Source organism: Lissotriton vulgaris, chromosome 8, assembly GCF_964263255.1.
Source record: "Lissotriton vulgaris chromosome 8, aLisVul1.2, whole genome shotgun sequence".
Classification (NCBI taxonomy): domain Eukaryota; kingdom Metazoa; phylum Chordata; class Amphibia; order Caudata; family Salamandridae; genus Lissotriton; species Lissotriton vulgaris.
Window position 1 is genome coordinate 613506244 of NC_141696.1, and position 21595 is coordinate 613527838.

Here is a 21595-nt window from a genome sequence, read left to right on the forward strand (position 1 = left end):
CCAACACACATATCTCCAACACACACCACATGCTTCCACTCCAAAACACATGCCTAAAACACATTGCCATTTACAATGCCATTATCTCTAACTCAAACAAACCCGAGCCCTAATGCATTCGTAATGCTTGTCTTTCTTTGTTACTCCCTTCCACATCGGACAGACCATCACTTTGCCCACTTTCTTTCCGCATCCGCATCCGTCTGAAGAGGAGGAGAGGCTCCACCGTCTGGACCCAAAACGTGGGCTCTCATTTCATCTGAGGCACACACAGCAGTTCCGGGTGGATGACCATCTTTGTTGGCTGCATGGGTGCCAAAAAAGGTCGGGCTGTGCACAAACGGACCATGTCTCTGTGGGTCATTCTCTGCATCAAAGCATGTTACCCTTTGGCTAAGAAGGAGCCTCCTGTACGGCTGCGCGCCCATTCCACCAGGGCAACGGCAGCCACTACTGCCTTGGGATGCTGCGTTTCCTTAGCAGTACATTTGTCAAGCAGCTACGTGGGCCTCACTGCACATGTTTACCAAGCATTACTGCCTTGACATTCAAGTACGGAGAGATGGCTTCTTTGACCGTTGTGTTCTCCGCGACTTTCTGGTGTAATCTTGTTCGCAGACCCACCACCGGGGTTGGTATTGCTGGGGTACCTATTCTAAGGTACGGAATCTATAACTAACGTGTCTCTTTCAGATACACAAGTTACTACTTGTGTAACGATATATCTGTAAGAGACATTAGTTAGTGATAGATTCCTTACCACCCCACCCATTCTCCCTGGTCTGCGAACTGATTATTAGGGTTAAGGTCATCCCTTTCAGGGCCCTAGTTTCAATGCACCAGTGGTCAGTATCTTGCATGGCTCTGCGCTCCTGGCGCGGAAAGTCGTGTACAGAACTGACGTCAGCGCGCATGGGTGGCGCCTAAGTAGTCTCTGTGATGTCATCTCGGCGCACACGAAGCCAGTGACAGACGCGGAGTCGCAGGACGCCACCTATTGACACGCAGGGGTGCTGCTAAACAAAATTTTCCGGATCCAGTTTGACGCCTGGGGATATTCTAAGGTAAGGAATCTAACACTAACTAATGTCTCTTACAGATAGATCGTTACACAAGTAGTAACTTGTACATTAAAAACAAGTACATTGCCAATTGTAAAATAAGTTGTCCAGTCTAAAAAACAAATCTCACTGACTTATGTTTTCTCCATGTTTCTAGGCCTTGCATTCTTATCTTCGATTCATTGAAAGCCAGTTCTGTACAGAACACAGTTCACGTTTTGAGAGAGTAAGTGATCTAAAGTATCTGAATTTGCACGTACACCTAGTGAACTGAAATATTTTCACTGTAACCATGAACATTGTTAATCGGACGCGAAATAGCCCTTGCATTAAAAACAGGCATGTTCCCATTCCTCTTGTGTCTTGACTATGTGTATCTCGTATCCTGACATTATTTGGGCCCTCAGGTCATGCATGTGCATAGAGGCCTAGGCCAGACTCCAACAGTGGAAGGTTCTGGACTTGTCTTTTGACCTGAAGGGACATTCCAAAGGTGCCCTCATTGTAATCAGTGGACTCCTGTCCCTCCCATTGGGTTTAGCATATAGAGTGGTTGCAGGAGCATCTAGTGTTTTGGGAATCCATAGTGTGACTAGGCCTTTGAGCCACTGGAGAGGAAGTCTACTGGGCCACTCATGTAAAATTCCTATTGTATGCGCTCGCCCAGTCCTTTGCTCAAATATCCAGAGTGCATGTTAAGCATGTTGGTGTGTGTAGCATGTGTGGTACGTGCATAGAATGTGTGATTGAGTCAGAGTGATGGAAGCCTAGTGGAATCCATTTAGGATGCCCCTGGCCTGGCCTTGCATAAGATGAAGGATGAAAACTATGATCTGAGGGAGAGGACGTGCATTCCTTACATTTGTGTAGCTAGGAAACCTAGACTGAAGTGAGAGGAGAGGAGACACGGCTCCTTTATATGGTCTATAACGCCTTTTGGTTTGCAAGGGGCTGCTGATTAGTCCAGACTACTGCCATTTAGTGGGTGGTAGGTGTTATGGGAGAAACTGCAGTTTCTCTTGGTAAAGGTTAAGGCCTGGCCTTTTGTCCTTCGCTGTTACACATTAAGTTAGGGTGATATCTAGGTGCAGAAATGGCACACTTCATTGTTCCTCTGTTGTGGGTATTCTCTGGGTGGAGATAACCCTGCTGTGAAAAGCGTTACTTTTCTCAAAGGCTGCATCTAGAGGACAGCCTATAAAGGTCTCTTGAAAGAAGGACCAGCTCAACTGGTTCTACAGTTCGAGACCGTGGATTCATATCTCTAGCCTGCCAATAAGTGTGTGAGAGTTTATTGAACCCACAACTGCACTTTGTTCTTCCTGTTCAAACTCCTCTATGGCAAAGGAAGGTAGTTCTCACCTGAGTACTGTGGGGCTACATTGCAACCAGGGCTGATGTCTGCTTGACAGCCAGCCTCCCAGAATTGAGGGGACCACCTCAAGTCTTGATTTCTTGCTGTAGGAGTTCTGTACGTGTAGGTCTGCAAGGGTCCCCAAGATCTTCCTAACCATTCCAGGTGGGAACCCAGACTCTGCATTGATGTGATTTCTGAGGCCAGGTCAGAGCTGTGTTTGTGTGTTGCTATTCGGGCTGTGAAGTGCTGCATCAGCCAAATACTGATTGCTCCCATTTGGTAGTAACTGCTGAATTTGTGACCTACCTAGGTTGGCTGCACCTGAGGAATTCTTGATTGGCGCATGTGAGCCTTTCAGCGGCTGAATCGTGGGCAGACCTGTGTAAAGCTGCCGCTGTCAAGTGTCACAGGCCCTCTCAGAGGATTTGCCTGCAGTCTATTTGGGACAGCACTTACTAACATTCTGGGTGGAACTGCACCATCTCAGGACTGATGTTTCCAGCACCCACGAAGGATCTGAGTTGGCACATGGCACAGGGTCCAAGACAAAGTTACCCCAAAACTACAGGCTGTGTGCCACTGCTCTTCAGAGTGTGTGCAGGCATGCCCCACAAGTATTGGTGGTCTGCAGAATGGCCATAAGAGGACTGATTCACCTGGGTAAGGGGTAAGAGGCTTGAGACTGAGTGCACACGTATTGTGGTGAATGAGTTGCACCTGTGCTAGATGAAGGCTACTCTTTATTCCGAGAGCCAAAGGAGATACTACCCAGAATCTGGCAGAGAGTCTGGGAACAGTGCGGACAACTAGGGAGCAGGGTGGACACAGCACTTGCCAAAGTAGCGCCAGAGACCCTACGTGGTTTTTCATAGTAATGTGTTGTATTGAATGCTATTGTGAGTGAAGAGCTTTCTTTCTTGAAAAGAGAAACCCTGTGCTGGACATTCACTTCAGTGGGTGTGTTGATTGTTGAGCTCTGAGCTTGAGCACCCCTACAATACCTCCCTGAGAAGCCAGCGACAGCTCACCCCCGCCTCTGTGATAGCCAAGTGTGGAAAGAGTTGTACTTGGCCCAGTTTGCAGAGCCACAGTAGGATGGGCCCCTTGATATCAGAGGCAGTCGCTGTCATTACACAACCTCGAAGCATTAAATGCATTCTGTAGGTACCGTTTAATCCTCGTTCCCAGCTTTTTATAGTTGAGATCATCTAGAATCACTTCTAATAACAGCAGTGTTCTAAATGTGTTATAACTGTGTGTTTGAAATATTAAATATATCTTTAGAATCACTGCGAAGGATATGTTTCTGAAGTATACCCAGAGTGGAACCTGGTTTGAGGAAAAATATGTATATTTTTGAGCTAAAGGATTGGGGCAGATTTACAAAACTATTTTGTGGTTACATAGCTTGAGATTCAAATAATCACTACCTTTGTAACTGCAAAATAGTGAGTAACATATCACAAACTGTATTTTGGATACTGTAGATGCCTTTCTGACTCACAAAGTTCACTCTCAGGCCCAAACTGAATTACAGAGGACAGGAGGCATGTAATGAGCATCCCTGTCCTATTAGCGATTCGATATAAATTGTGTCTATTATTTTTAACTGCATTTGTGTGTGCAAAGCGTTAATCTGTGATCGCTGCTCAAAAGTTACACTTGCTCTGCCTAGACATGTGTTTGGTATTACTTTATTTTTTTTGACACAGACTTATTCAACATGAGCTGTCCAAAGGGATGTAATGTATGATATTGGTGGTGAGGTGATGCGTTGATGTCACCAATTATGTTATCTACAGCATCATAGGTGAACGGTAGGGAGCAGTGCTTTTGGGTGTGGGGGGGGGGGGTCGTCACTATTAACCATATGCATATGTGGGCAATTTTCAGTACTTTATTGTAACTATGACACCAACGTAACATTTTTTTTACAGGTTTATTTTTTATACAAGTGTTAATGTTGCCTGAGAACATTGAGCTTAACTTCCATTTAACAGATTTTTCAGTGATTTTAATTTTGGCATTTTTGTGCTCATACTGTATTCCGCTTCTAGGATTATATAATGTACTATATATTGTATTGCACATATTGTCTGATGAATGTTTAACCCCAGATTCCTCACCTTGTGATTCTCCCCAGCTGCCAGACTGGATCAGGAGATTCTTACTATAGCTCCTGCGGGCTACCTTGTGGCATCACAAACCTCTATCAAGAGTCTATCGCGCCTCTGTGTTGTGTTATGTTATATAATTTTCTAACGTGCACAGCTACTCCAAAGAGTGTCCCGGCGAGATGATGATGCAGAGCCACACATAGGTGCCATCCCTGCGCAATGACATCAGTGCTTCCTTTTTCACGCCCTTTGGTCCGAACCCAAAACTCCACTCCTACCAATTATGTTCTTTTAATGTAGTGTATTTCCAGAATTGTTTTGCATAGTGCAAGGATGTCACCCTCAGAAGCAACAGGATTTACGCACATTCATTACCCACAGGCGTCAGAGCACTTTACATAATAAACAGTTGCATAAGCATAGTCCAAGGAATGGCTGATTACAAGCAAGTGCACAGTTAATCAAGCTGGGTATAAGTGCATTGCTGCATATTTACAGGGGAAAAAATGAAGAATAAACATGGTTTAATCCAACCAGTTGTTAACAAAGACCATTTAGCGTCTCCAGGGTGTTTGCTCAGGAAGATAACTGGTAATATAGAGTGAGCATGTAAGTAAGAGTAGGTGATGTGAAGCTGTGCGATGAGAGACAAAGAACATGAGAAGTATGGGATAAAAAATGAGTCCTGCAGCATGGAGTCGATTGTACCTGGATGTGTAGAACATTAGGCGAGGATAGTTTGGTAAAAGCAAAATTAACTGGACTTGAGAGAAGTATCTTTGGAATAGAAGAGCTTTATTCAGTTTGTCCTTGAATAAAGGTTGTGAGGTGGTGGTTTGTAGACCTGTAGGTAAGGCGTGCCAAACTCTGAAACTCTAGTAGCACTACCTAAAAAGGATGTGCTATTTTATATTCCTTCCTGATAGACAGGGGTTCTGGAAGCAGATCATCTGCTTGTGCCGGATTTCTTTATCTGCCAAGTACTGTGGAGTAAAGATGTGTAGGACCGTGATGCAGGCCATTTTGTACAATTCTCTTGCGTCCGTGAAAAGCCATCTTCGTGTTAGAATTACAGGTGCAATGTGGCCATGTCTTTTGATACCAGAAATGACACGTGCTGCAGCATGAACACCTGTTTTTAGAGGAGCCAGATGCGATTGAGAAGGCCAGTCAGCAGTGAGTTGCAATAGACAATCCTTCACAGCATTGGTGATTGGACAGGAGTCTTAATACCTTCTTCAGATACGAAGCAGGAAATACCCCAAATCAGATGCAGCTGAAAGGGTGTATTTCTGGCCTTGGTATTTATCAGTATCTAGGGGTTAAGGGCCTGATTTAGAGTTTGGCTGATGGGTCCTGTGTGAATAACAAGTCGTTAGGATATAATGTACTTGTAGTAAGGCAGCTCTCTGAAACAGAACAGTTTGTGTTTTACTTTTCGTGGTGGGATTGGTCACTACGGACCGATGGATGGCTAGTGTATAAAATATCCTTCAAGAAACTTGTCCTATGCATCCTTGCAGAGATGGGTATAAAGCCGGTGAGGATGTCGTTTACAATTGCATAATTGCTCAGTCCAGGAGTGGAGCAAGGATGCCTTCATAAGAGAAGACAGAACTTAGGGTAGACAGCAGATGCTCCAGGTGAATGATCTTTGAATTGATATCAATCGTGTTCTATTTTATCCTATATTTTTAAGAGACCCTTCAGCAAATTTTTCCAGTGTGCAGGGGATATCACCCCCTTTGATGACAGGGTTTAACCCTTTTAAGGATGCTTCAAACAGATGTCTGTGGCAGATCCCCACGAGGTGTGCCTCTGGTGCATGGGTTCTTCTCATGACTCCAAGGCCTGCATGGACTCTGCCCCTCGTTTATCAACACTGGCCCTGATGCCACTGGCACCGTAGGAGAACTTGTAGCCTTTTTTTCTGTCTCGCTCCAAACCAGTTTCGGCCTGACTGAGGCTGCATCCAAAGCATGATGCACCACAGCCTATTGTGAACCCATCAAACTTACACACGGTCCAACTAGCACACTGCTGTACAAATACGTTTCACCAGCTTTTTGGCTTGCACTCTAATCAGAGGCAGCCAGGCACCTAAAAATAAACCTCTGTTTCCTTTTAAAGAAGCTCTCACTAACACACTATTGGAGACTAGGGCTAAGCCATGCTCTGCCGCCCTCTTGGGGAATATAACAGAGGCTTCCCTTCAACAGAGCCATCTTGGATACAGTGCGCTTTTGGGCCTTTTCTCCGAACCAGGGAGTGTAGGACATTTGAGCCTATGATTGCAACGTTTCAGTCTCTGCCCTGGGTCTCAGCGAGGATGGCTTTTTTTGTTGTTGCTAATTCGATAGAGAAGCTTAACTCAATGCCTGAGTGTGCGGAAAAGTCGATGATTAAACTGACGTCAGCACGCTATGGTAGCACCTATATGTGGCTCTGTGTCGTCAGATCTGGCGCTGAATGGAGGCTGATGGTGCCTCTGAATATGCTGGGGCAATTGCTGAGAAGTTTTCCAAATCCAGTTTGACTCCTGAGCAGGTCACATGATGAGGAGTCTGCAGTTAAAGTATCTACCAGAGCAAGTGTACCAAAACATATGACATGTATCGCCTTCTAATAAAAGAGTTTGCTTGATCATTTAATTTGTTTCATCCATCATCCCTAGGTACCTCGAAGTAGAGTGGAATGTGAAAAGAAAATCATTTCGTGAATTTAGCAGATCAAATATGAGAGACTTCAATCCCAGAGTCCCCAAACAAGATAATAGCAGTGATTGTGGTGTGTACTTGCTGCAGTATGTGGAAAGTTTCTTCCAGGTAACTGTCTATCAATCAATAACACTCGGTTTTAACCATAAAGCAGCAAAATTCAATACAATGCATTCCTTTTAAAAGGGTGAAATGAAAAGTGGGTATTTTTAAAAACAGTAGGTTTGTATCTAAAGTCAAGAGCAAAGATTAAAAAAAAACACAAAATGAATATAACAGTCACCGGATCTGCACATCATGATCTCACAATGGAAAACGTGGTCATGTTCCAAATTTATTTTGCTTTATCAACATCTCCAAATCAATTGTGATGGAACAATTTCTATATATAGCAGTCGGTGACTCTGCAAGTAGCATGCTTTTTTGCCGCCTTTAGTACAAAAAATTGTGATCCTGTAGTGTAAATGTTTTTATGTAACTACTATGGGTGTTGAAAGTGTATTTTTCTTTATGCTTCATGCCCACAATCGATTTAGCAACTGCTGTCGTGGCATGCTCCATTTTTAAGACAATTGCTAGTGTTCTCAAGGCTGCATCTCTAAATGAGATCATTAAAACTTTATTGTAATCAGTGTGATATTGCCTGTGCTCCCTTTTGTACCGTTAGCAATTGTATGAAAGTGGTGTTGGACAGGCCACATGAAGGGCTTGCTCCCTCCCCGCATGACAGGGCCCGAGCCCCGGCCCACCAGGTATTACCCACAGAAGCAATCCGCACCCAGTCTCATACGGGACTCCTGCCCCCGGACATCTCTGTATCATGGGGCCGAACCACTACGTCGTCAGCGACAGAGGCACAAACTTTATTTCCAAATATATGAAGTCCCTCTGGCAACAGTGCGGGGTCACCTACCGATTCACGACCCCCTATCACCCTCAAGGAAACGGACTAGTCGAGCGGTTCAACCGCACGCTCAAAGGGATGATTGGGGGGTTGGAAGAGCCCCTCCGTCGCCAGTGGGATGTGCTACTGCCGTGCCTTCTCTTCGCATATCGAGAAGTCCCCCAGAAGTCCCTCGGCTTCAGCCCGTTCGAACTCTTGTACGGACACCATGTGCGCGGGCCCCTCAGCCTAGTCAAAGAAGGTTGGGAGATGGCCCCCCTAAAGACCCCTCCAGATGTCTTCAAGTACCTCCTGACCCTACGCAATCAGACCAGGCGATTCAGAGAAATGGCGAAGGCAAACCTTGAGGCCAGTCAGGAGGACATGAAAAAGTGGTACGATCAAAATGCCTCCTCCATCGAATTCGAACCGGGCCAACAAGTGTGGGTGATGTCCCCCACCGAACCATGTGCCTTGCAGGACAAGTGGACGGGGCCCTTCAAGGTGGTCGAGCGCAAGAGCCCCGTCACCTACCTCATCGATATGGAATCCCCACGGAACCCCCTCCGGGTCCTCCACGCCAATAGACTCAAACCCCACTTTGTGCGCTCGGAGCTCGGCCTCCTGATGGCTACAGACACTGGAACAGAAGAAGACTCCGAACCTCTCCCTGATCTCCTAAAGACCCGGGAGAAAGATGGCTCCGTGGACGGGGTCCGACTCTCAGATGCCCTCACCCGGAACAGCGCCAAGGCTGCCGGGACCTCCTGCTGCAGTTTGCGACCCTGTTTTCCCTCACCCCAGGAGTCACCCCCTGGTGCTTGCACGACGTGGACACTGGGGACAGTCCCCCTATCAGACATCGGGCGTACCGCGTACCAGATCGGGTACGGGCGTGCATCCAAGAGGAGGTGTCAAAGATGCTCACGCTCGGGGTCATCGAGCCTTCGGACAGCCCCTGGGCCAGCCCGGTCGTGCTGGTCCCCAAAGCGGCTGCCCCCGGCACCACCCCTGAGCTCCGATTCTGCGTCGACTATCGGGGCCTGAACGCTGTCACCAGAACCGACGCTCATCCCATCCCCCGAGCAGATGAACTGATCGACCGCCTGGGGGCTGCCCGCTACCTCAGCATCTTCGACCTAACAGCGGGCTACTGGCAGATCGGTCTCACCCCCGGGCTCAAGAACGATCCGTCTTTTCCACCCCCGATGGCCACTACCACTTCAAAGTCATGCCATTCGGCATGAAGAATGCTCCAGCTACTTTTCAGCGACTGGTAAACCAGGTCTTGGCGGGACTTGAGGAGTTCAGCGCCGCCTACCTGGACGATATCGCTGTGTACAGCCACCACTGGTCCGACCACCTCCACCACCTCCGAGAGGTCCTGCAGGCCCTCCAACGGGCCGGCCTCACCATCAAGGCCAGCAAGCGCCAAATTGGTCAGGGGTCCGTAACCTACCTCGGACACCAGGTGGGAAGCGGTCTGGTGGCCCCTCTTCAACTCAAGATCGCTGCCATCCAGTCCTGGCAGCCTCCCGTCACGCAGACCGAGGTCCGAGCCTTCTTGGGGCTCACCGGCTACTACCGGCGGTTCGTGAGGGACTATGGCAGCATTGTGGGGCCCCTCACGGAGCTCACGTCCAAAAACCACCCGAAGACGGTCAACTGGACCCCGGACTGTCAAGCGGCCTTCGAGAGGCTGAAGGCCGCCATGTGCACTGCCCCTGTGCTCCAGGCCCCCGACTACAGTACAAACGGATGCCTCCGACCATGGCATTGGGGCGGTCCTCTCCCAGTTGAACCCCGAAGGACTTGACCAACCAGTGGCCTTTATCAGCAGACGTCTCCTGGCCCGAGAACAGCGCTGGAGCACCATCGAGAGGGAGGCCTTCGCAGTAGTGTGGGCCCTCAAAAAGCTCCGGCCCTATCTCTTCGGTACCCACTTCCGGGTGCAGACCGATCATCGGCCCCTGCAGTGGCTAATGCAGATGCGGGGGGAAAATCCCAAACTGTTGCGTTGGTCCATCTCCCTGCAGGGGATGGACTTAACTGTGGAACATCGACCTGGCCAAGACCACGCCAACGCAGATGGCCTGTCACGCTTTTTCCGCCTCGACGAGGAGAGTCCCCAAGAGGATGAGTGACTCTCCCCGCCTTCAGCTGGGGGGGACGCATGTTGGACAGGCCACATGAAGGGCTTGCTCCCTCCCCGCATGACAGGGCCCGAGCCCCGGCCCACCAGGTATTACCCACAGAAGCAATCCGCACCCCGTCTCATACGGGACTCCTGCCCCCGGACATCTCTGTATCATGGGGCCGAACCACTACCGGCTCCCTCGCCCGGCCCGGCCGCCATCTTGGACACTGCACCACGAGGCCGCGTGGCCTCAGCTCGACCCTAACCCTGGGCCTGGCTAGGCCCCGACATCCCGGCACCACCATCCACCCAGGAGGTGAACGGACCACTTGGCAGGTTGATGGGAGAAAGAAGTGTCGATGGCTCTCCCCCGCCAGGTGCCGATCGCCCCCAGCTCCCCCGGGCGCTGGCTCCACCCCCCTGCTGGGTGTCTGGACTCCCTCATCCCGGACCTCCCGACCTCCAAGTGCGAGGGTCCGGACATCAAAGGGCGCCAGACCTATAACTGGGGCAGCTCCAGAGCAGGAAGGCAGTTGTATCCTGGAGTCGAGAGACGCCGTGAAGAACTCATCCTTGACGGACTACTGGCGCTGCCGTAGCCCTGCCTTGAGAACTATCGTCTTGCCTGCTGGCGCTGCCGCAACCTTCTGAATCCTTCATCCTCGTCGGGACCAGCTGGCGCTGCCGCGGACCGTTGTAACTACCATCTTCACCGGGACCTGCTGGCTCCACCGCGGACCGTCGCTACCTACGATCATCTCGGGACCTGCCGGCGCTGCCGCGGCCCGTCCATCTAGAACGCCGAGCTCGAGGATTGTGAGCTATCCATCATATTATCACCTCTGCCAGATTGGTAACAAGACTGTCCCGCTACCCCCTTCCCATCCGAGAGACTAGAATCGAGGGGACCCCTGAGTCCAGACCTCCTTGTACCATTCTACCGTACTTTAAGTTTGCTTATAAAGAACGTAAACCTTATCTTTGTGTGGTGTCCGTCTGTGGGGGGGAAGTTACTCGTCTGTACGATCGCTGGAGACGGCTCTCCTCGGAGACCTCTCCTCTTGTCCTCGGCCGACCCTCCCGGTCCGTCTAACAAGTGGCATTTACTTTAACTGCTGCATTTCTGCCTCTAGGTGTAATCCATCATTTTGAACCATAAAATGTAGCTGCTACTGTGTGTGTGTGAGACCCACAAACCTCAATAGTAGCAATCAGTATTTGTGCCTTGCCCAGCCGCCCCCCGTACCCTCCAGTTGACACCACATTCTTGGCAATATAGAATTGCTTTTGACTTGACAGTCACAATAGAATACCAAAAAAATGTAAGGTGCAATATTTCTGTAGCTGTAGACCTTCCATTGTGGAAACAGGTTTTTCGATCTCTATGGGCATTTACCACCTTCCTGTGCTCTTGGTAAGGGCCCCAGTATCCATTAACATCTCCAGACCTGTAGATCTTTATTTAGGAACAGTTTTTGTTCCTTAAGCTCTGCTTCTAAGAGAACAAGAGGAGGTTCTTCCAGTACTGCACCCTAATCCTGATTTAAAACGGGAGATACAGTTACAACTCTTTAACTTGGTTAGAGAGGTGAAAATGTATCTTCATATGGAAATAGAATACAGGCAATGGAGTGGTCTGGACATTAAAAAAATAAACAAGAAGGCATGTGGTTCGCGGGAAAGGGTGCAAGCAGGCCGGCGACACTTGGCAGCCGCCGACTCTAGTTTAATTAAAAACTAAATATAAAAAGTGCATCCACTACCTGTGGGATTGGAAGCTAGACGAGAAGTCAAGATCCGAAGCATCCGGGGGTAAGGAGAGCGTTTTGAAAAGAAAGGAATGAAAAGGAACGAATACAAAAAACACAGTCCCTCAAATGTGCCATTGGAGGATACAACATATCTAGTCAGAATGCTGTGAGGACAAATTGCTGATGGGCAGGACAGGCACAAGAAGAGGGAATAAAGCCAACACATCAAGAGCTGATAGATAAGATAGATAACAAAGCTATCAAGTCAGGAACAGGGTTCTGGCCCAAAGGCCACTATAAATATATATTATGTATTGAGTACCATTGGCCTGTCTACAGTCAGCTAAAGCTGTTTGTATTCATGATCTAAATGTGCATCAAGGCAGTGAAGAGAGTCATTGTAATGTTTGTTCCACAGCTGTATTTGTGGAACGAGGCGCTGAATGCATTTATTATCAAGCATCGGCAAAGCCAATAGGTCTCAGCTTTCAAAGGCAAGTGCTGACCTACTGGAATTGCCAGTGCTTGTTCGCATAGGCAATCCCACGTTTGACGCATAAATTGTGACATGCATCACAATACATGTGCACTGATACGTGCACATGGTGGCCTTTGCGGAGTGATGAGATAAACCATTCCAAAATGACTGCCTTGCACAGCTGTGTTGTGGCACAAGCACATATATGTCAAGTATTGTGGGAGCGGTGGAGACAGTTTCATAAATTGTACTTTATCATTCCAAGATGGCCAAGTGTGGGATTGTATAAAAGAGAAATGAGCAGCCCAGTAGTACTTTGCAGCTGCTTGGCCCTGGAAAAAAAGTTAAAAATAAATGCGGGACATGCAGGGTTATGGGACTGCTATTTATATTGTGCTCACTACTCCTAAAAAGGCACTAAAACGTATTTGGATGGGTAGCATGCAACTACATGGGAACCCAGTCTTAGTGATCGAGCCATACATATGAGGGTTATCTTTAGTTGTGCTGCTTCCTCTCATTACCATGCAATTTCTGAAATTATTTTAGTACAGGTTAATGCAGTGTTATGCAGATTCCATATGTAATGTTTTTAGGTCTGGTGTTCGCCAAGACCTCTTGATTTTAATACAACTTTTTGTAGTATACTTGTAGGGACTTTCAGTCAGCCCTCTTCTTTCAGTAGTCTGTTACTGTGAAATTTAAATGTGTCTTCCATCCACTACAGCATACTGCATAATGGCTCAGCTCTCTTGAACCATTGCCTGACTTCACTGAGTGACTGAATTCTGCCCTTTCACATGGAGCACAGCTGCACACAACGTTGTGTCCTACAATGACATTCCAGAATCGAATGTTGTCTTGATCACGTAGGTGTCATTGGCCAATTTTTATAAGCACTCGCTTTGCTGTCACTAGGTGCCTGACCCTGGGAGCTCAGAAGGCAAACATTGCCGCACGCTTGCAAACGCTACCAGCAGCCCTCTCTTGTCTGCCCCGGTGTTTATTTGAGGCTATTGCCACACCAAAGGGATGTGTTGTAGTTGAATGTTTTATCTACATGGAGATTGGCTTCAAAAGTTTAAGTGGCATCTCCTCTGCCTGAGCAGTTTACTTATTAGCACAAAGTATCGCAACATTAGAAAGAAAAGCAATAACAAAGAATACAACAGAAGTACTAGGCTAACATGAGAAAGTGTTAGGTCGCTGCCTTCACATCACTGCACATTCGAACTACAGTCTGTGCTTTCAACTATTATCTTTCTGAGATGTATAAGCTAGTGACAAAATCTAGAAAAGCAATGAGACGCCTCAGTGATTTATAAACTCCAGTCTTAACACATGCTAGTTTTAGTGCGTGCAGTCTTTTACAAACGTGCTAGAATTGATCACAACTGACATTTTTAATCAAATTAGTTATCTCTCATGGACTAGGGCTATGTTAATATGCAGAGTTCAGTTAGCTAAAATGATTTCAACAGTATAGTTTGAATGACCACAAGTACGATTTGTAATTTTTGAGGGTTATTTATCTTGAATTTAAACTTTCAAACTATCATGGAAGTGTAAATGGAGAAGATGACCGCTTAAAGTGAGACCTCTGGCAGCCGGGGAGATCGTATGCAGTTTTCTCCCTAAATCCGCTGGCAGCAACACTCTAACAGTAGGTTAATACCCCAGATGATCCCCCGAGTGTGCAACAATCTTCCAAGCTCTTGAGGCTTCCTATTTTCAACGCTTACCTCCCAACTCAAGACCCCAGAGGGCCCGATGGTGAGAAAATGGCACCTGTGGCATCAGTGGGAACAGAACACAGACTGCGAGGCCAGAAATAGAATGGGCATTGGTGGGAGACTGGCAGCCAGCCAGCATAGACTGTCCCACTCAGACACAAAAATATACATTCGTCTTTAATAAACAGTTATTTTGATTTGTATAACCTATAACAGGCATTACAGAAAGTTTTTGCTACGGCAATTTATTTAAAATACGGAGTCAAACGTTAGGAGTCAGACTCATAGGAGCACATTTATTTATTTATTTATTTTGAAAGTTTTATAGAGCGCGAACAAGATCCTGACGGATATCAGAGCGCTATACAACCATTAAAAGTTACTTATACATGAAATATAAACATAACCACATATATGTACACAACATATTGTAAAAGCTGCATAGTAAGATGTATCATCCAAATGACTTGTGGTTGAGTGCGCGTGTGCATCTCGTCACAGGTTTTCAGAAGACCATATTCATGTGAATTTGGCCATGAGGATGGATTTTACTTCCTTTTTAGGTTTCGCCTGGCGATTCGCTGCGCTGCAGCGTTCGCGCAGGCGAAAACTTTTGTTTACAAGTATGGGGCTTTGTTCCGCCTCTGTTCCATTGGCTAGCTCCATAAATGGAGGCTAGCCATTGGAACAGAGATGCGTCACTCATTCCCCGAGCAGATTCGTGGGCGTTCCGGCGATTTTTACTCATCCCGCCTATTTTCGTGCGTCATGTGCCGGTGGGCAGTTGTTGTTTTTTTTTCGTATCAGCATGTTGGTTTCATTACCAACGTGTGCTTTGCAGAAGTGGGCTGCGCGATTTCACTTTCCAAGAGTTGCTAGCAGGTAAGCGGCATACTTTAATACTTTTTAAAATCCCGTTCCCGCCCCCCCTCCCGCTGTCCGTGAGCCCGTTCCCGCCCCCCCTCCCGCTGTCCGTGTGCCCCCCCGCCCCCCCCGCTGTCTGTGTGCCCGTCCTCCCCATTCGCTGTCCGTGAGCCCGTCTCCTCCCGCTGTCCTTGAGCCCGTCCCCCCTCCCACTGTCCGTGAGCCCGTCCCCCCTCCCGCTGTTCGTGAGCCCGTCCCCCCTCCCGCTGTCCGTGAGGTGTAAGAAAAAGAAGGGGAAAATGGATCTACCCGAGTCCGCTGGGTCATGTGCAGGTCTCTAACTTTACCCTTTGGCTTCCCCCGGGGCTCCGAGGAGCAAGGAAGAGCCACGGAGCATACAGGCAGAAGAGCGCTGTGTCCGCCAGAAGCTCCTGGTGAGTGCGGGCGTCTAAGCAGCTTCAGGGGCATTTTGTTTTCAGAGCCCACAAGGCTCTTGCAAAGTGGGAGCATTTCTTTCGAGTCCCCCACGAGGGACTCCCACGACCGGAGGCATTCGTCTTCAGAGCCACGGAGGCTCGTGGGGGCATATTTGTGCTAGAGCCCATCTCTCTCTCGATCTATCTCTCCTATCCTTCTCTCTTTCCATAGATCCTCTCTCTCACACTATACTAAACTGTCTCTTTTTCTCTCTCCCTGTCTCCTTATCTCTCCTCTCTCTACCCATCTCGTCTTTCTTATTTCTTCTCTTTGTGTAGCTTAGTCTGCATTGTTTTTAAATAGCTCTCTTCCGTCTTTCACTGTTTCTCCTCGGTTTCTCTCTCGCATGCAGCTGCAACCTTCCGTTAGGCCTTGTGATCTTACTGGTCACCCCCACAGTCCTATATAGGGTGACCACCTCACTCCAGGTCATCACGGAAACTACATCCCGTTTTCCGTGTGCCTCTGTTGCCTGCTGCTTGTGCTCCGGTTTTGGGTGTGCCTCTGTTGCCTGCTGCTTGTGCTCCGGTTTTGCGTCTGCCTCTGTTGCCTGCTGCTTGTGCTCCGGTTTTGCGTCTGCCTCTGTTGCCTGCTGCTTGTTTATTAAGCATTTAAATTCGTTCACATTTTACTAAAAATTGGACTGGGTCTCATAATGCACCAATTCGACAATATTTTGTTATTTTCTAAAACTCAAACTCAAACAGATTACATCACCAGCACTATACCAAGGTTAAAAATTCTTAATTACAAATGTTACTCATAATGCCAGCATTTCATATATTTCCTTAGTTCAGGGACGTTTCTTATCAAATTTAGTATATCTCATGGGTAGAAAGTTTCTTTTAGAAGGTCAAGTCCTCTTTATGGATTCTTGAATTAGAATTCTTTGAAACAGAAATTAAATAATCTTGCCTATAATCAGTGTATAAGGGGCAAAACAGTATAAAGTGACTTGTGCTTTGTGTGGAAACTTGATCACAGTGACACAGGGGCAAGTCATGTTTCTAGATACTGTGTTGAGGAAAAGCTACCCTGTAGTGTATCTTACATAGCCTAAAACCCCTAGCTGTGCTTGCTTCCCTGCCCCCTCACTGTGCTTGCTTCTCTGCCCCCGGAGTGTGTGTGTGGCTCTGGGTGGGTGTGTGTGGATCTGGGTGGGTGTGTGTGGCTCTGGGTGGGTGTATGTGGCTCTGGGTGTGTGTGTGTGTGTGTGTGTGTGTGACTCTGGGTGTGTGTGTGGCTCTGGGTGTGTGTGTGTGTGTGTGGCTCTGGGTGTGTGTGTGGCTCTGGGTGTGTGTGTGTGGCTCTGGGTGTGTGTGTGTGTGGCTCTGTGTGTGTGGCTCTGGGTGTGTGTGTGTGGCTCTGTGTGTGTGGCTCTGGGTGTGTGTGGCTCTGGATGGGTGTGTGTGGCTCTGGGTGTGTGTGTGTGTGTGTGTGTGTGTGGCTCTGGGTGGGTGTGTGTGTGTATGTGGCTCTGGGTGTGTGTGTGTGTGTCTCTGGGTGTGTGTGTCTCTGGGTGTGTGTGTGTGTGTGTGTGGCTCTGGGTGTGTGTGTGTGCGTGGCTCTGGGTGTGTGTGTGCGTGACCCTGGGTGTGTGTGTGTGTGGCTCTGGGTGTGTGTGTGTAGCTGGCTCTGGGTGTGTGTGTGTGGCTGGCTCTGGGTGTGTGTGGCTGGCTCTGGGTGTGTTTGTGTGGTAGTAATTGCTGTCTGCTGAGCTTGTCCGTAGGGTACAATAGGTCTCACATTTGCGAGAGATTAAGCTAATGGCAATGTAAATGACAATGCCATTTATTTATCTGTTTTGAAAACCAACACATAAATACAAATTTTGTCATTTACAATGCCAATAGCTCAAACTTTTCCAAAGGCGAAACCATTGCATTGTAAATTCTTGTTCCAAATAGGGACCCTTGCTCTAGTCAGGGTAAGCGGGATACACATGTTAGATAACCCCTGCTTACTTCCTTGGTAGCTTGGCATGAGCAGACCAGCTTTTCGCAAAGGCAATGTGTATAGTATTTGTACCAACACTCACAGTAAAATAGTGAAAACACCACACCAGTTTAGAAAAATATAATATCTTTATCTAAACTTAACTAGACCAAAACGACTAAAATCCAACATACACAGTTAAAAATATGACTTTCAAAAGGTTTCAAGAACTTGTACCAGAGAAAACTATGGATGTGTGACTTTTGCACAAAGTACCGATAGTTGTGTCAAAATTCACAAGGCCAAACAGACGCAGAGCGAAGAAGCGTCAGAAACAAAGAGATGCGTCCGTTCCTGATACCTTGGGGAGGTGATGCTACAGTTCTGCTGCATGCAGGAGAAGTGATGCATTGAGTCCGGTCTGTAGGGTGAAGTAATGCGTTGTTCCAATCCGCAGGTGATGTGTCGGAAAACTTGTCACTGAGGTGCGATGCGTGAAAATCCGGGATAAGGCGGCAATGGATGCGGAGGCGGCGACAGGTGCTGCAATCAGTTTTCGTAGCGGCACAGCAATGTTTATAAATTCTCGCGCCATGGAGATGCGTCAGAAAAAACAGCTGCAAGAAGAGTGATGTATTGGGGACATGGCTTGGCCACCAGCGAGTATGGCTGCGTGAGAAAAGAGCTCCGCGATCGCCTAGCTCAGAATCCTGATTTCCTGCTCGCCCTGGTGCTGCCTGTGACTTCAGGGAGCCCCCTGGAGTATCGCTGACTCCCGTGGGCGACTTGCGGGCTGCTCGGGGTAACGCTGACTGTCTGGGGGCGGACTCCGTTGCCGGCCTACACAAATGGCGCCGGCCATTTTCATTGGGCCTAGAACGTACTGCGGATCCCCGGCCTCGAGTGGATGTAGGCCGCGTGAGGTGGACAGACGGGGGGCGGCCTACCTGAGTACCGGAGTGTCGCACTCGCGGCTTCCAGGCTGTAACCGGGCGGTGATACATACATATAGCTCCGGAGTCCAGAGCGGAGCTACTGATGAAAAGACCCCCGGCTGCTGGAGCGTATCGAAGCGAGAGCTGGGGGAGCCGATTTCGTGCCGGCCGGAGCGGTAGCGTTACGGCCGAGAGATGGGGGCCTGCAGATTGGGACCACCGGTGGACCCGTGGAGCTGCTCTCCCCATCGGGGCACTATGCAAAGGTGCACTTGAAGAGGGGTTTCACCATCGTGACCTCCCTGGACCCACCGACGAGAGGAGACTGGGAGCCCAGATTACCCACAGGTGGGGGAGCAGAGGTGAGCCAGGGGATTGGCGTGCACTGAGGGAGCACCCCCTCTTGTCCCCCCCTCGTCCCCCCCTGTTTTTTTTAGTATCACCCCATGCATGGAACTGGCTGGAGCTGAACCGAGCTGGGACTGATGGTCATAGAGGAGAAGATGGGAAAGCGGAGGACCGACCGAAATCCTGTAGGAGTCGACGAACCAGGAAACGCTCTACGGCTAGCCAGGTACCATCCACATCACAGACAGATTTGGAAAGACAGGCGGCGCTGCAAGCGGTCTCTATCATATAGGGGGCGGCGGCTGCTGCCTCGGTGGGGACTCGGGGTCTCAGCCGGGATCAGAGGCATTGGTTTCTGAAGGCTCGGGGGAGGAAACCCAGAACTTGCCTCATGTTACTCCAGGGACGGCTGATGGTCTATTGGACGAATGAACAACTCCTGGTCCCAGTCTGCAAGTAGTAAGAGGGTACATTTGCCATGGTGACGGATGTTGGGGGCGGGGGGGGCGGTGGTGATCTAATAATGCTGGCAGGTGGCCTGTTCCATTGTCTTATTTTTCCCGGGGGAGATGGTAGACGATTGCTTGGAGTGGGGGCTTACCTGGGTCGGGTGGCCACAGGGGACACGACATGTGGGAGGCTGAGCGCGGGCAGTAAGGATAAGTACATCGCAGCCCGGCTCGAATTGGTGTAGAGTCACCCCCTCGACCTCACGTTAATTGTGAGACTCTGGTAGCTACCAGAGAAGCCCGTTAGACGGGATTGGGTTTGGATGGGTTACTACGGTTTAGCACCTGTTCTGGGGGAGGGAGGGATGGGGGTCCGTTGGGACTGTTTTGGGGTTCAGGGGACTGTCAGTGTGCCGATTAGCCCACGTGGAACATTGTTCTGTTGCATGCTCCACTATGGGGACCCGACTTGAGTTAAAGTGTATTACTTTGAATGTGCGAGGGCTGAACTCCATGACAAAACGCTACAAGGTACATGCATATTTAATACGTAGGGGAGTACAGGTGGCCTTCCTGCAGGAAACTCATATTGATCAAGCTGTGTGGCGAGCGCTGCAGCGGAGATGGAGGGGCCAACTGTTTTACACCACCTATTCTGCATTTGCAAGGGGGACATTGATCTGGGTGCGGTCGGGTGTTCCCTTCCACCCTGTGACAACTGTGGTAGATCCAGAAGGGAGGTTTGTGGCAGTGATGGGTAGGTTAGATGGGAGGGATGTGGCATTGTGTAGCATGTACGCCCCGAATATTGATCAATTAGCCTTTTTTTCGCGTGCGTCGGGGGAAGCTGGCGCCCTTCCTGACCGGTACAGTGTTTCTAGGAGGCGATTTTAACTCAGTCACTGATGTGGAATTGGACCGCTCTCACCCGCCACTGGTCCAATCTGCGGTCCATAGATTGGCAAAGGTGCGACAAGACTGGAAATCTGCCTGGCATTTAGTGGATGTGTGGCGAACTCAACACCCCACGGTTAGGGAGTATTCCTTTTATTCAGTGCCGCATGATTTACATGTACGATTAGACAGTATATTGTGCTCTCCAGGAGCTCAGGAGCTAACATCTCATAGCGAGTATTTAGCAAGAACTATTTCTGATCACAATCCCTGTCTGGTAACGGTCCGGTGGTCCAGGCAACGTCCGGTGATTCCTAAGTAGCGCTTGAACCCAGTGATGTTAGAGGACCCGGTTTTTAGAGCGGAAGTTTGAGATGGTATTGGACACTACTTCACAGAGAACGCGGGGGCGGCATCCGGTAGAGCCCAGGAATGGGAAGCCTTTAAGCCGGTGGTACGGTGAGTGTGTATCTCATCAACGGCGGGAACCCGTAAAACGTTGTTACGTGACATAGAGCAAGAGGAAAATCACCTGCGTCAGGCAGAGAAGGATAGCCATGCGAGGGAGAAGGGGCATGAAGCAGTTTTGGAAGCGCGCGAAAGGGTGGCAGGACAGATTGAAAGGTTGCGCTGTTTTGATTATAAGGAGTATTCTGTGAGAGCCCATGCAGAGAGAGACAGGGTAGGATCATTATTGGCCTGGCTGGCTAACCCGGCGATCCGGGGCTCCCCGATCTTGTCGCTGACTGCACAGACGGGGGGTTTAGTATACTCGCAAGCCGAAATTAATAATCAGTTCCTAGCTTACTATACACAGCTTTATCAGAGTTCGATGAGGGACCTCCCAGGTGGCGCCTCAGACTTCTTGACCGCAGCGCGGCTCCCGCAGTTAGACCCGGAGCATGAAATGGGGCTGGGAGAGGATATCTAGCTAGGGGAGATCTGTACAGCAATCAAACATATGGCTAGACGTAAAACACCGGGGGCTTATGGCCTTCCCGTAGAATTCTACGTGGCATATGTAGATCTTCTTGCGCCGCATTTACAAACATTGTATAGAGAGGCATGGGAAATAGGTAGGCTACCATCGACCACCAGGGAGGCGATCATAGTCCCACTATTGAAGAGAGGTGGTGACCCCAGCTCCAGAGCGGCATATCGACCGCTTTCCATGCTCACGGTGGATTATAAAATTCTGAGTAGAATTTTGGCGACGCTCCTGCTGGAACACATGACTACTCTGGTTCACCCGGACCAAGTGGGCTTTATTCCCACCAGGAATACTGCGACGTGTATACGTCGGCTGATTAGAGTCATGGGCGATGACAGGGACAGGAGACCAGGAGATGCGGTGTTATCGGTTGACATTGAGAAGGCCTTTGACAGCGTGGAGTGGCCTTATTTGTTCCGAGTGTTGCGAGACTTTCGTTTGGGAGATCAGTTTGTGCGGTGGACAAAA

General features: G+C 48.9%; 1 protein-coding gene across 4 annotated transcripts in view; it reads left to right on the top strand.

The window, feature by feature from the left end:
• The window catches only part of SENP7 (SUMO specific peptidase 7), a 1147554-nt gene that overhangs the window by 1077381 nt on the left and 48578 nt on the right, over positions 1-21595 (top strand). For all 4 annotated transcript variants that reach the window (XM_086934477.1, XM_086934475.1, XM_086934476.1 and 1 more), the window contains 2 exons: positions 1219-1287; positions 7210-7360. In XM_086934477.1, coding sequence (XP_086790603.1) covers positions 1219-1287; positions 7210-7360 — 220 coding nt within the window. The remainder of the gene's footprint in view (positions 1-1218; positions 1288-7209; positions 7361-21595) is intronic.